The sequence below is a fragment of the Larus michahellis genome, chromosome 1 (assembly GCF_964199755.1).
Source record: "Larus michahellis chromosome 1, bLarMic1.1, whole genome shotgun sequence".
In the NCBI taxonomy this organism is placed as follows: domain Eukaryota; kingdom Metazoa; phylum Chordata; class Aves; order Charadriiformes; family Laridae; genus Larus; species Larus michahellis.
Window position 1 is genome coordinate 190,634,903 of NC_133896.1, and position 13,662 is coordinate 190,648,564.

At 45.5% G+C, this 13,662-nt stretch overlaps 1 protein-coding gene across 10 annotated transcripts in view; it reads right to left on the bottom strand.

Annotated features, from left to right (window-relative positions):
* Positions 1 to 4,905: 4,905 nt before the first annotated feature.
* Positions 4,906 to 13,662, bottom strand: part of LCP1 (lymphocyte cytosolic protein 1) — a 50,839-nt gene continuing 42,082 nt past the window's right edge. For 7 of the 10 annotated variants that reach the window (XM_074565403.1, XM_074565439.1, XM_074565411.1 and 4 more), the window contains 8 exons: positions 12,741 to 12,836; positions 12,020 to 12,215; positions 11,275 to 11,353; positions 10,957 to 11,071; positions 9,992 to 10,125; positions 8,867 to 8,990; positions 7,844 to 7,968; positions 4,906 to 6,386 (listed from right to left, as the gene is read on the bottom strand). In XM_074565403.1, the coding sequence (XP_074421504.1) occupies positions 6,254 to 6,386; positions 7,844 to 7,968; positions 8,867 to 8,990; positions 9,992 to 10,125; positions 10,957 to 11,071; positions 11,275 to 11,353; positions 12,020 to 12,215; positions 12,741 to 12,836 (1,002 nt within the window). In that variant the 3' untranslated portion in view covers positions 4,906 to 6,253. Of the gene's footprint in view, positions 6,387 to 7,843; positions 7,969 to 8,866; positions 8,991 to 9,991; positions 10,126 to 10,956; positions 11,072 to 11,274; positions 11,354 to 12,019; positions 12,216 to 12,740; positions 12,837 to 13,178; positions 13,206 to 13,662 lie in introns of all 10 variants that reach the window. The other 3 variants (XM_074565375.1, XM_074565386.1, XM_074565366.1) reach the window with 1 other exon arrangement.

The following is a 13,662-nucleotide window of genomic DNA, read 5'->3' on the forward strand; positions in this document are numbered from 1 at the left end:
CCTGGGCAACCTATTCCAATGTTTAATAACCCTTTCAGTGAAAAAATGTCTCCTAATATCTAATCTAAACCTCCCCTGACGTAACTTGAACCCGTTTCCCCTCGTCCTATCACTTGTCACCAGGGAGAAGAGGTCAGCCCCCATCTCTCTACAACCTCCTTTCAGGTAGTTGTAGAGGGTGATAAGGTCTCCCCTCAGCCTCCTCTTCTCCAGGCTAAACAACCCCAGCTCCCTCAGTCGTTCCTCATAAGGTTTGTCCTCCAGGCCCCTCACCAGCTTTGTAGCCCTTCTCTGGACACGCTCCAACACCTCAATGTCCCTCTTGTAGCGAGGGGCCCAAAACTGAACGCAGTACTCGAGGTGGGGCCTCACCAGTGCCGAGTACAGGGGGATGATCACTTCCCTAGTCCGGCTCACCACACTATTCCTGATACAGGCTAGGATGCTGTTGGCCTTCTTGGCCACCTGGGCACACTGCTGGCTCATATTCAGCCGGCTGTCAACCAACACCCCCAGGTCCTTTTCTGCCGGGCTGCTTTCAAGCCACTCTGCCCCAATCCTGTAGCGCTGCATGGGGTTGTTGTGTCCCAAGTGCAGGACCCGGCATTTGGCCTTGTTGAACCTCATACCATTGGTCTCAGCCCATCGGTCCAGCCTGTCCAGATCCCTCTGCAGAGCCAACCTACCCTCAAGCAGATCAACACGCCCGCCCAGTTTAGTGTCATCTGCGAACTTACTGAGGGTGCATTCAATCCCTTCATCCAGATCATTGATAAAGATATTAAAGAGAACCGGCCCCAGCACCGAACCCTGGGGGACACCACTTGTGACCGGACACCAACTGGATTTAACTCCATTTACCACCACTCTCTGGGCACGGCCATCCAGCCAGTTTTTTACCCAGCGAAGAGTACACCTGTCCAGGCCATGAGCAGCCAGTTTCTCCAGGAGAATGCTGTGGGAAACAGTGTCAAAAGCTTTGCAAAAATCCAAGTAGATAACATCCACAGCTTTTCCCTCATCCACTAAGTGGGTCACCTTATCATAGAAGGATATTAGGTTAGATAGGCATGACCTGCCCTTCACAAACCCATGCTGACTGGGCCTGATCACCCTGTTCTCCTGCATGTGCCGTGTAATGGCACTGAGGAGGATCTGTTCCATGACCTTCCCAGGCACCGAGGTCAGACTGACTGGCCTGTAGTTCCCCGGATCCTCCTTCCGGCCCTTCTTGTGGATGGGTGTCACATTTGCTAACCTCCAGTCAGCTGGGACCTCCCCGGTTGTCCAGGACTGCTCATAAATGATACCAAGTGGCCTGGCGAGCACCTCCGCCAGCTCTTTCAATACCCTTGGGTGGATCCCATCCGGCCCCATAGATTTGTGCACCTCCAGGTGCTGAAGCAGGTCCCTCACCATTTCCCTTTGGATTAGAGGGGCTTCATTCTGCTCCCCATCCCTGTCTTCTAGTTCAGGGGTCTGGGTGCTCAGGGAACAACTGGTCCTACTGCTGAAGACTGAGGCAAAGACTTCATTAAGTACCTCAGCCTTTTCCTCATCCTTGGTCACTATGTTGCCAGCCCCATCTACTAGAGGACAGAGATAATCCTTAGTCCTCTTCCTATTGCTAATAGATTTATAGAAGCTTTTTTTGTTGTCCTTGACAACAGAAGCCAGGTTTAGCTCCAGCTGGGCTTTAGCCCTCCTGATTTTTTCCCTACATAGCTTAACTACCTCTTTGTAGTCGTCTTGAGTGGCCTGCCCTTCCTTCCAGAGGCCATAGATCCTCTTTTTTTCCCTAAGTTGTAACACTAGCTCCCTGTTTAGCCAGGCCGGCCTTTTTCCCTGACGGCTTGTCTTCTGGCACATGGGGACAGCCTGCTCCTGCGCCTTTAAGACTTCCTTCTTGAAAATCATCCAGGCTTCCTGGGCTCCTTTGCCCTGGAGGACTGCCTCCCAGGGGACTTTGTCAACCAGGCTCCTGAAAAGCCCAAAGTCCGCCCTCCGGAAGTCCAAGGTAGCAGTTCTGCTGACCCCTCTCCTTGCTTCTCGCAGAATTGAAAACTCTATCATTTCATGGTCACTGTTCCCAAGACAGCCTCCAACCTTCACATCCCCCACAAGACCTTCCCTATTTACAAACAACAGATCCAGCAGGGCACCTTCCCTAGTTGGCTCTCTCACTAGCTGTGTCAGGAAGTTATCCCCAGCACATTCCAGGAACCTTCTAGACTGTTCCCTCCCTGCTGTATTGTATTCCCAGCAGATGTCCGGCAAGTTGAAGTCCCCCACGAGGACAAGAGCTCGCGATCTTGAGACTTCTCCCAGCCGTTTATAGAATATTTCATCTGCCTCCTCATCCTGATTGGGCGGTCTATAACAGACTCCTACTACGATATCCGCCTTGTTAGCCCTGCCCCTGATTCTTACCCATAAACACTCAACCCCATTATCACCATCATTAAGTTCAAAGCATTCGTAACACTCCTTAACATACAGGGCCACACCCCCGCCTCTCCTTGCTTGCCTATCCTTCCTGAAGAGCCTATAGGCATCCATGGCAGCACTATAGCTATGTGAGTCATCCCACCACGTTTCTGTGATGGCGACTACATCATAGTTTCCCTGCTGCACGATGGCCTCCAGCTCGTCCTGCTTATTCCCCATGCTGCGTGCATTAGTGTAGATGCACTTCAGTTGGGTTAATTGTCCTGCCACTTTCTTGGGGGGACAGGCCCTGATTTGCACCTGGTCATTCTCGGACACTACTGTAGCTACCAAATTATCACTACTCCTTGTGTCTATGCTGCCACACAATTCACTATCCCCCACCATCGCTGGGGCAGGCTGCAAGACCCTGCTATCACTTATACCCATGAGCACTGCTATGTTGTTCCCAGGCACCACTTTTGTGATCCTGGTTTCGTCCCCATCCCCCATCAAACCTAGTTTAAAGCCTTATGGATAAGCCCTGCTAATTCTTGTCCCAGTCTCTTTCTTCCCCTTCGGGTTAGGCTTCCCCCACCTGATGCCAGCATGCCTGGTTTCCTGTAGATCAGCCCATGTTCAAAAAAGCCAAAGTCCTGCCGGACGCACCAGTCGCAGAGCCAGGAGTTAATTTGCTGGCTCCTCCTATTTATCCCCTCGTCTACCCCTGCAAATGATGGGATAGAGGAGAACACTATTTGTGCTCCCGATCCCTTAACCAGCCGTCCCAGGGCCCTAAAGTCATTCTTCATTGCCCTCAGACTTCTGGTACCTACTTCGTCACTGCCTACCTGAAATATCAGTAGCGGATAGTAATCTGATGACTGGACCAGGGAAGGGAGTTTCCTCCGTATGTCCTTAATTCTGGCCCCAGGGAGGCAGCTGACTTCCCTGTGGGATGGGTCCGGTCTACAGATAGGACCCTCTGTTCCTCTCAGAAGGGAGTCACCTACTACAATAACCCTTCTTTCTTTCTTTGTTGAGGACGTCCTGAGGCGTGGGGGTGAGTGACGAGCACTGGGCATTTCACTGGATGGATCAGCTCCTCCATCCTCAATCGCCTGGTCCTCAATTTCCAGAGCCTCATACCTATTACGTAAGGGCAGTTGGGATGGTGAGGGGGGCCGTGAGAGGTTTCGCTTACCTCTCCGAGGAGGGATCTGACACCACTCCCCCTTATCCCTTGAGTCCTCTCCTTCTGCCTGGTGACAGGAGGGAAGTGGGTCATCCACTTCTGATAGAGCCTCTTCCTGCTGCCTTTGCCTCAGGGTATGGCTCCACCAATCTATTTCGTTTTCACAGTTCCTAATACTTCTTAACCTTTCTACCTCTTCCTTCAGTTCAACCACCTTCCTGAGCAGATCATTTACTTGATCGCACCGTATGCACACAGTGTCCCTGGAACCCTGTGGGAGCAGTGCCAGACTCAGGCATTCATTACAGCCCGAGACCTGCACAGCCATATGCTTGCAGAGGAGCTCAGTCTGAGTTCCCATGTTTTTCCTCGCAGAAGCTTTTGACTGTTTTGCGGCCATGTTCTTTTCTCGTGCCAGGAGATGGAGGATCTCTGCTGTTTGCTTCCCTCGCGCCCTGAGCCGGTGCCCTTGCACGCCGATGTTCCTCTGCTTGTGGTTGCCCAGCTTCTGCTTACCTTAGACTCAAGGCTTCCAGTGACCCACCGTACGAAATGCTGCTCCTTGTTCGTTCGCTCGCACTGCGGTGCCGCCCTGGGTGACCCACGTAGGCTACCCGCGTGCTGGGTGCGCAGCGGCCGGCCGCTGCGCTCCGGGACCGCCCGTTTAGAGCTGCCGCGTGTGACGCTGACTCCGCCCCTGCCGCGTCAGCAGCCCGCCCCCGAGCTGCCGGTTTCGGCACGAGCTAGCCGCCTTTCCTGGCTACAAGAGCCCTCGAAAGAGCCCTCAAAAGAGCCCTTTGCCGGCCTTATCCGCCGCGATCCCCTTCCCCAGTGAGGCCTTACCTGCACTGAAGCTGGTCTCCACGGCGACCACGGCGATCTGGAAGCCAGATCCAATCAGGAACAGGATCTGACCTTTAGTACAGAAACCCAGTGCCACATTTGCATTGCTGAACACATAAAAAACCCCAAAGTTTATGAGTATATGAGCAAAGGAAGTGGATGATGGGTGTTGTGTTGAATGGGGAAAATCGTACCGGAGTCGGGCTGCGGGTCCAGCCAGAACAGTGTCCCATCTTCAGCAGTGTCTCAGAGTGGCACACACAGAAATGACCTAGGAAATAATTCTTCGCCCTTTCTGCAATCTATGGTTTCAATAACAATATGGAAGACACATCCTTAGCGAGCCTGCTGTTGTTTTTTTTTACAATCTGTCCCTATTTCAGCTGTATGACACACATATCCCCATTAGCACATGCATTACTAAAAACAAAGATAACACATTTGGCTTTATAGAACATTTTATTTGGAGAGGCTTCTGACGTCACTGAATATTGGTTCTTTATTAAGGCAATTCTGAAGGGGATGGAGGGGAGGGAGGGGAAAAGGGAGGGAACTGACTGTGTCAACGGGATTGCATTAAGGCAAAATTCCCTCCTTCCACATTTCACCACAGTAAAATCCATGTAAAGGCCAAAACAGTAAATGACTCAAGCCAAGGAAGAGATTTGGTGCAAATATATCCCACTGACTATCTGCAGACAGGGCTACTAGGTCCTCAACTGAGGCAAAGTGACAGCGCCTTGTTAGCCGCAAAGCTATGCTGATTTAGCTCCATTGAGGATCCCAACCTGGGTTCAGGGAAGCATTTTAGTATGTGGTTCATATGCAAGCACACATTTAAATGCTCTCCTGAATGAGGGCCACAGCCCTTGGAGTGCAAGTTAACAGAGTTTAATTTTTATTCACTACATAAATATGTTATTCTGCGTCCCTTTGGTTCACTTCTTATTTTATTGCTGCTAACTGAGTGTGTCCCCTTAGTTTCTTTAACATGGTTTTCATTTCTATCATGCGTTGCAATCTGCTTATGGTTTAGGTGTATTGTGACATAAAAATGAATTATCCTTTGGAGAGCATTTCTTGGAAAGGTTCCAGAGTTCGGGTGTTCTTGGAGGACCGGGTTACGGCCTGTTTTTTAGAGTGAGTAGTAATGTACTCTGTGAGTAATGCCACTGACAGCAGAGGCATAACTTGCAGGGAAAAGTACTGCTCAGTTCATATACCAGCAACACATAGCAGATTCCAAACACTTCTTTCCACAAGAATTTCCTAAGAGGATCCTACTGTTCCAAAAATATAGTCACTAATACTTGCATTGGCTTGGGGAAACCCCTTCTGTTATCCCAGGTGGAAACTGAAGGAAAGTATGGCAGAAATGCTACTAGAAGCATGAAGACATTTTCAGGCAGAAGCAGTATATAACATTTCATAATCCTAAAAGCTCTCTGTACCTCCCAAGACAAAGGTGTCTGGGACATTCTCTGACAGAAAACTCTGGTATCCGTTAATAGAAAGATATGTATAGGCCTCATTATTGAAAACTTACTCAGGAATATGAAATGGTTATACCTAGCAAAGTGGAAAATAAGGCGAAGAAATCAAGCACACATTACTGTTCAAAACAAAACATTTCCTGGATACACAACTTCTATATGATGTGGAACCGTGTATAACATTCATGCCTTAAAAACATGAGCACCCTGCATATTTCCTTGATACGGAGAAGAGCATCCAGTTTGAGGGAATCAAAAGGGTGAATACCAGGCATCAGTACAAGTCTTTTGTGCTTTAAACTTTCTTCATGCCTTTTCCCATAAGGCAAGCAAACACCGTCATGACCATTTTGGGTTTTACTTCAACCAGGTCTTCTGGAAGGGCATAGACTCTTGCTCCAATTTTTCTCGCCATAGAGATGGCATATCTGCATTGCAAGGGTGAAAAAAACAAAAACAAAAACAAAACAAAGAAATAAATTAGTGCAGTAGCATTGATTTTCCCTCTGTTAAGACGTTTTTTACATGATCGGTAACAGAGTGGGTTGGGAACTTTCTTATTCATTCGACAAAATTAAACTTTTCTATAGGAATGTATGAGACAGGTTCATAAAGAACTAATTTCTAGTGAAAGGTAGAGTGTATTCCCTGATGGTTAGAGCACTGATTACCTGCAGCACAGGAGGCTGTGGGTCAAAATCTGGTATGAAACATTTAGTCTCCCACCCCCTGAAAGATTATCCCAAGAAGCAGCCATTCTGGTCTTGTTCCCCCTCAACCTCTGCTGCTCAGTCTTCGCACATAAACAAACTCATGAGGATGGAAAGCAGAAGGCTGGTGTTGGTGGAGATCTGTGTTGTTGGAAAATCAACATTCAGGGACTTCTCTTCTGCTTGTATTCGTACCCAGAATCTATGAGCTGACCTTCCCATCTCCCTCCTCAGAGTGCACTGTTGCACGGCTACTGGGTGTTCTCCAGTGGGTATGTCCCTTCTCTCTACTTTTTCATGAAAAAGCTAGAAAATCCCAGGTTCTTCCTACTGCAGAGCACACACATTTGTGAAATTATCCCCAAAATGCAGACCAACACGTTGAGTGGGACGGGGAAAGAAAGGGGCGGGGGGGGAAGAGGAAAACATCAGCTGAGAGATGACGAAATTAAGTATGGAGAGAAGCACATGCAGGATTGCAAGGAAAGAAAGAGAACGGATGGTAGGAAATGAAAGGGGAAAAAAACAGTGGGAAAAGCCTTTATAAAAATGTTGGCAGCTCTGGTTGCCTTACAGTCATCCTTTTTTCTTTTGTAGTTGCCACAAAACAAAGGAGAAGCTAAACTGATGATCAGACCGGGACGTGATCTGTATAACTCTGAAAGGAAAGGGAGGTGCCCCCAGGATTCGCTCTCCGCTAGGAAATGGCTTGCGCTCAGGAAAAAAAAATCAATATCCACATCCATAAAACCTGTTTTTCAGGCATGAATCCTGTCCTCCCCCTTCTCTCTTAAATATGCCCTTGTTCCCCCTGTATGTGACTAACGAGGTATCGTGTCCTCTAATCGCTGGTTTCCATGGCTCAGTATTGCTGGCATTGTTCCCTGATCTCTGAAAGAATTTTAAAATTAACAAGAGAAAATAGGAGCTTGTGAAGCCAAGTGATTTTGATACCTTCGAGGGAATTTTAAAGCAGGAATTATAACATTACACACTTCATTTCCATTGATAGTCTTTTTTACTACCTAACTCCTAGCCTTCATGCTTCGAACTCTGGAGGTATTTCACAGTTGAGGTTGTGCCAGATGAGAATGATAGCAGAGCAGTTTTCAAAGACAGAGTCGGGCAAGCCTGAGCAGGTAACGCGTGTTAAGCGTCGCTTGGCATGAACGTACTTAGCATTATTTAGTTTCTCCTCATCATTCAGGTCCTCTGTTTTCAAGAGGTCATATTTGATTGATCCTGGTTGAATGGCATCAATGAGATCCAGGACTGGCATGCTGGTGCTGATTTTGCTATCCTGCATAGATGAAAAATACAATTAAATGCAAGAACAGGATGACAGATCTCCCACAAAGCCGGAGTCTAGGCTCAAGAGCAATGGACAGCTCAGTCAAATACCATTTAGATCTTCACAAAGGGCTCCTTAGCATCATTTTTCACCTAAGGCAGACTAAGAACCCTTTCAAGGTTTATTGTTTTTTTTTCCCAATGGATGAGACATCATTAAATCAAACGATGGGTTGCCGGGCTAGTGAATTTGCTTCCTGTGGGGAGATGACATTGATACAGGTCTACTGATGGGAGGTGCGAGGGGGACCAGCTGTATGACTTCTGAGCTCATTATGTGAAGTCTGATGGATCTGTCCTCGCCTGGTGCAAACTGCTGATTTACATCCACTGAATGTTTCCCAGCTTGGGAAGTGTCTCACATGTGTTAGCAAAATTGGAAGCTCTCTGGAATTGGACCGTCTCTGTGTTTATAAGGTGCCTTGCAAAACAGGGCACCAGCCCTCAATGGTACTACCATACTATTAAAGTATTGCTGTTGTTCTTTTTGTAATTGCTGTCATTTAATAATCAACAGCACAGCCATTCTTGCTTAATTCCAGTCATCATTCCTGGCTCCATACTTCAATTTGCTGTGTCAAACTGGCGTTCAGGGTGTTTCCTGTTACATTCATATCATGTTTCTGTTACCTTTTCATAATAAAGCTTCTTGAATAAAATCTCTATATCTGAACATGCCTTTAAAAGGGAATGAAAAAATAACCAAACTATATAGTTAATTATATCATATTGTGCGTGCATATATATATATGCTTATCTATATCTATATATAGGCAATGTATATAACATACACACAAACACACTGAACAAGAGATTCCTAAGCAGAGACTTCCAACAAAAAACTGTACCTTGAAACTGGAGATGGTTGAATCCTTCCCGGCTGCAGTCAGTGTTTCATTGACCCAGCTGACAATGATCTCATCGTTGACCTTCTCTCCACCACCAATGTCTTCAAGGATATTCAGGGTGTACCTTCAGAGGGAAGCCAGGATACCTGCATTTGCTCAAAGTCTACCGTAACCCCAGAACCATCCTGTACGTGCTTAACTGGGATCACCCCAACAGTCCTCTTAGACCTGATATTCCCCTGCTTTCCACACGCTCACAGTACATATGAATTATATTATAACATGCTAATTCATCTATTGCATCTAATTCACCCCCAGTTCCCTAATCACTGTTTTGGGAGTGTCAAAAGGTTTTGATATTCAAAACTCCCACGAGGTCCTTCTTATTGGATCTCAGTGTAAATGACTCATTCTCACAGTGCTTAAAAAATAATCACTGAATTCAAGGCCAGAAGGGAATTGTTATGCTCACCTTCCGCATAAACACAAGCCTGGAATATTTTGCTTATATATCAGCGTACACCTTGGAAAGACCTCCCAAACTGTCGGTGAGTAATCACCACATCCCTAGATTAACTACCTGCCTGATAAACCTATACCTTGCTTTATAGACTGAATTTAGTCTGTATTCAGTTCCTAACCACTGGGTCTCTTTACACCCAATTATGGAGCTTTTAAACACACACAAAAACACACACACACAGACAGAATTACATTGAAGTGGGGACAGCTACTGAGTTGCATCCGCTTCAAGTAGCAGATTACAAAACTTCTGCATCAGTTCCTTGTTTCCAGTACATTCTCCCCATTCCCTGACACAGAGACCTTTCAACTTCTTTTTCTCTCTTCCATGCAATGAACATTTATCCATGCTATACAGATAGTGACAGTAATAACCTTCTGCATGAGCTGACTGTAATGGCCTTGCCCACAAGACAACGTGCTTCCTGATCGCATCTCTAACTAGGAGTACGCAAAAGGTTAATCTGTCTTTGCATATAAGTGCAAACAGAGGAGTGAGAAAGCTGTAGCCCGTAGAGCCTTCTCGGGGATAGCATCAGGAAACTATTACAATGCAAACTGAGTATACAGAAACACTCTGGAGTTTGTGTCTGGCTGCCATACCTTCTCATCAACTGCCAGATTAAGGCCAGCGTGAGCGTACGGTTTCCTTCGTTCAGATCTTGCCCAGCGATGCCAACAAGGGAAAATTTGGCTTGATTCTTTCCCAGCTCCACTGCATAGTTGCAGTTTTCAAGCTGTTAATGACAGGGTGAATTAGTGTGGTTCAAAAATACAGAAAAAAAAGGAAGACAAGACACCATTACTTCAAACTCTTTGGATCGCTTCGCCCAGGTCCTCCTGGGCAAACAGGAGCTTTGGGGCTCTGTGATAATAACAGCAGCCAGTTCCATCCGAAAAATACCATGGTAAATAGTTAATATAGAAGGAAATGTTATACTTCATCATCAGAGCCTGAAAAACAGATTACGCTGGAATATACGAATCTATGGCTCGTGGCTACCGCCAGCATCACGGCATTGGACTGAGACAAAGGATAAGTGTCCCAGTCAATATTTTAGGTCAGTTAATCACTCTGGCCTAACTGGATGGAATCACTCATCCAGATAGCTGGGAGAAAGCTTTGTATTTAGCAGCAACTCTGTGATCGGTTCTTGAGGCATCTGGTCAAGAACGCTTATCATCACTGTCTTCGTTTGATGTGGAGGGCAGTGATCCAGACAGTTGCAATTAAGCTGGTGCCATATGACTCACGGTGAAGATGCAATATAATTGGAGATGAAGACAGTAGCAAAAGTGGTCTGCAAATACAGTTTTTAAATATTGACACAAAAGGTGTCAAGTCTTTTTACTTCACAAATATTGTTCACCTGCCAACAGAGCCAGTGAGTCGAATGCATGTTTCTTTTTCAGGATGAAAAATTATTCACTGACTAGACAAAAAAATCATTTGATGTGCTGTACTTGGGACTTGAGAGCAACACGAGTGCCCACATTGCTGTTTGAAATGATATGGACATCCTTTGAGCATAAGGCATTGCTACTGGAGCTATTCCAGCTTTTTGTACCTTCTTCATGTTGCCACCCAATTTAGGATATGGTGGTTTGTTCACTCTGTTCCAGTCTACTGGCACTTTGATCTTTTCATAGAGCTGGAAGATAACCAAGGCATCTGACAGGTCACTGAAAACAATAAAAAAGATATATCATTGTCCAAAGAACAGAAGGAAGGAACCCAACTGAACTATTAGTAGAGGTAAACTTAGTTTCCTAAAAAAAACCAAAAAGAATCATATATTCCTGTAGTGTCCAAAAGTTTTTATGTTTTTGTAAACAATTTGCTGGCTGTATTTATCATCCAAAGGAAGTGTAATACCTCCTCTTACCTATATAAGTGATTTACACGTGGATTAACACCCAGGGAGTTCATCCAGTTCCTGAATGTCCTCTCTTCCCTTGTCTCACCTAAAACAACAGATACATCAATCAACAGGCCTGTGAAACACAACACTCCAGTAAAATAAATGTCTTGTGATTAAACCATAACTCAGAATTTACAGTGCACTGACCCATAAATAGAAGGAGACACTGGTTGACATGCGAAATAAGAGAGCACGGTGCAGCGTGTAATATTTCTTCATGGCCTATATATTATAGTATTTAGGCAGATTGGCCTTGAAATGCCTTCAAGAATTCAAGAACAGCCTGTGCCCTAGAATGAGCAGTTTTACTATAAGGCTGAGAAAGAAGGACCCGAAGCTCAGCAAATGATCCATACAAAGGTGGTCCTGATGCCAACCCAGAGCAAGCAGACAGCAGGTTTATGTAAGATCTGATTTTTAAATTATATTCTCAATTCAGGGGCTGCCAGAGCAACTCTAATTTCAACTAACAAGCACGCTCAATAGTCCATACGGGTTCAGACACATGCTATCTGCAGAACAGACACCCAAAATACTAGAAGCTACATGCATGTAAAGAGCAGCCCCTCTTCCTCAAGGCTGCCTGTGCTAATGGTGCAGTGCATATATGTCTGAAGGACGTGAGGTTAGGTTCACATATCATCAACTCGGAGCTGGGGATACTGTGGCACGGGTGACCAGAAACATCCTTTATTTGCATTTTCCTTACCTTCAATAGAGCTCCAGTCGATGTCCTGGTTCTCTGGCTTGTGGAGGGCAGGGTATTTGTTGAACAAGTTGGCGATGAAGGCCAAGTTTAACTTCGGGTTCCCCCGGACAACGTCGGTGGCCGTGACAAACTGCCGGCAGCCCAGCCGCTCCGCCTGCTGCAGCATGCACTCCGCTCGCTGGACATCGTCCTTCTCCTGCGCCGGCACAAAACGGGGCCATCAGCCTCACCCCACCGCCCGGCACTGCACGCAAGACCCGCTCGGGGTCTCCACGTGTGGACCTTGGTGTGGGGCCATCAAAGCAGGTCCTTGTCGGATTTATAGCTATTTCCTTTCCCACTTTTACTATCAGCAGGTCTGCGTTTTCAAATGGGCTTTACCTACAATCCAGCTATCTCACCGTATTGCATATACAGTTATATTCCATATAAAAGGGAATGGTTTGATGACATTCCCAAATAAATATATTTAAATATACTTGTTGCATGTCAGTAGTTCATCAGTGTGGTTCAATGGTTAAAGTTTCAGCGATAATATGTAACAAAAGGCAAAACACATCACTTAATTCTTTGAAAGCTTTGATTTCTGAAACACAAGATCATGTTGCAATGCTAAAAAGAGTTTACTTGCTCTGGCATCCTGGTGCAAGTCTTTGTTGGCCAGCAATGCAAGTAACAGACAGAAAATATTGGCATTTACTCTAAACTTATCTCATCTTACCCTTAATCCTGACATGTCAATAGTAATAGCCGGAATGCCTTCTTCATCTCCCTTGGGGGCAACTTGGTTCAGCAAATGGTAATAGGCTCTTGAGTCCTGTGACAGACAGAGAAATTACAGGGAGGAAAAATTACATCTAAAGCTCAGTTTTTGCATGCCAGTGCTCCCCTGAACAGTGTGCCTGCATGCTTCGTTTTTATTACATCAATCATTGGGCTACATAATTAAATTAATTAAGCTGGAAGCACTTAGCGATTCCTACTTTATGCTGTATTTGCCAGATCTATTTCTTCCCTAAGCCAATACATATATGCTGCAGAACGCTCAATGCACGAGACAAAACGCTATGTATTGCACTTAGAACAAGGACAGCAACAACAAAGAGATATTAAAATTGACTTAATCCGAACATTAAATTAGAAATAAGAAAATGCATACCTTTATAATGCTGTAGAAGTCAGGCTGCTGAGCGTTTAATAAAAGAAAATGCAGAAGGAGAAAGCAGATGTTTAAAGCGGATTTCAAAGCAACGCTGGAACAGTTATGGAAGAGAAAGCATAGTTTTCAAGGACAAAAGTTAAAACTGACAACAGTATCAGCATTTTTCAGGCAAAAGGGCAGGAACAAGACAAGGATTTAACATGTTGTGTCTTTAATCTTTTCTGAAATGTAATGTTACTCAAAGAACTGAAAATCAAGCTATATGTTAGTGTCTAGGGACTTGATTAACTAACCCAGCTAATGCTCTTCAAAATATACAGCATATTACCTGAATTATTTTAAATCTTATACATCTGCATTACTACCCAACATATCTAGAAAGTGGTTATTTATAACAGAAGCGAGGTGAGGAGACACACTTAATTAGAGAATGGCTGTAAAGGCTGGAGTCTTGGTCTCTGAGACGTAAATGTGTGCCTTA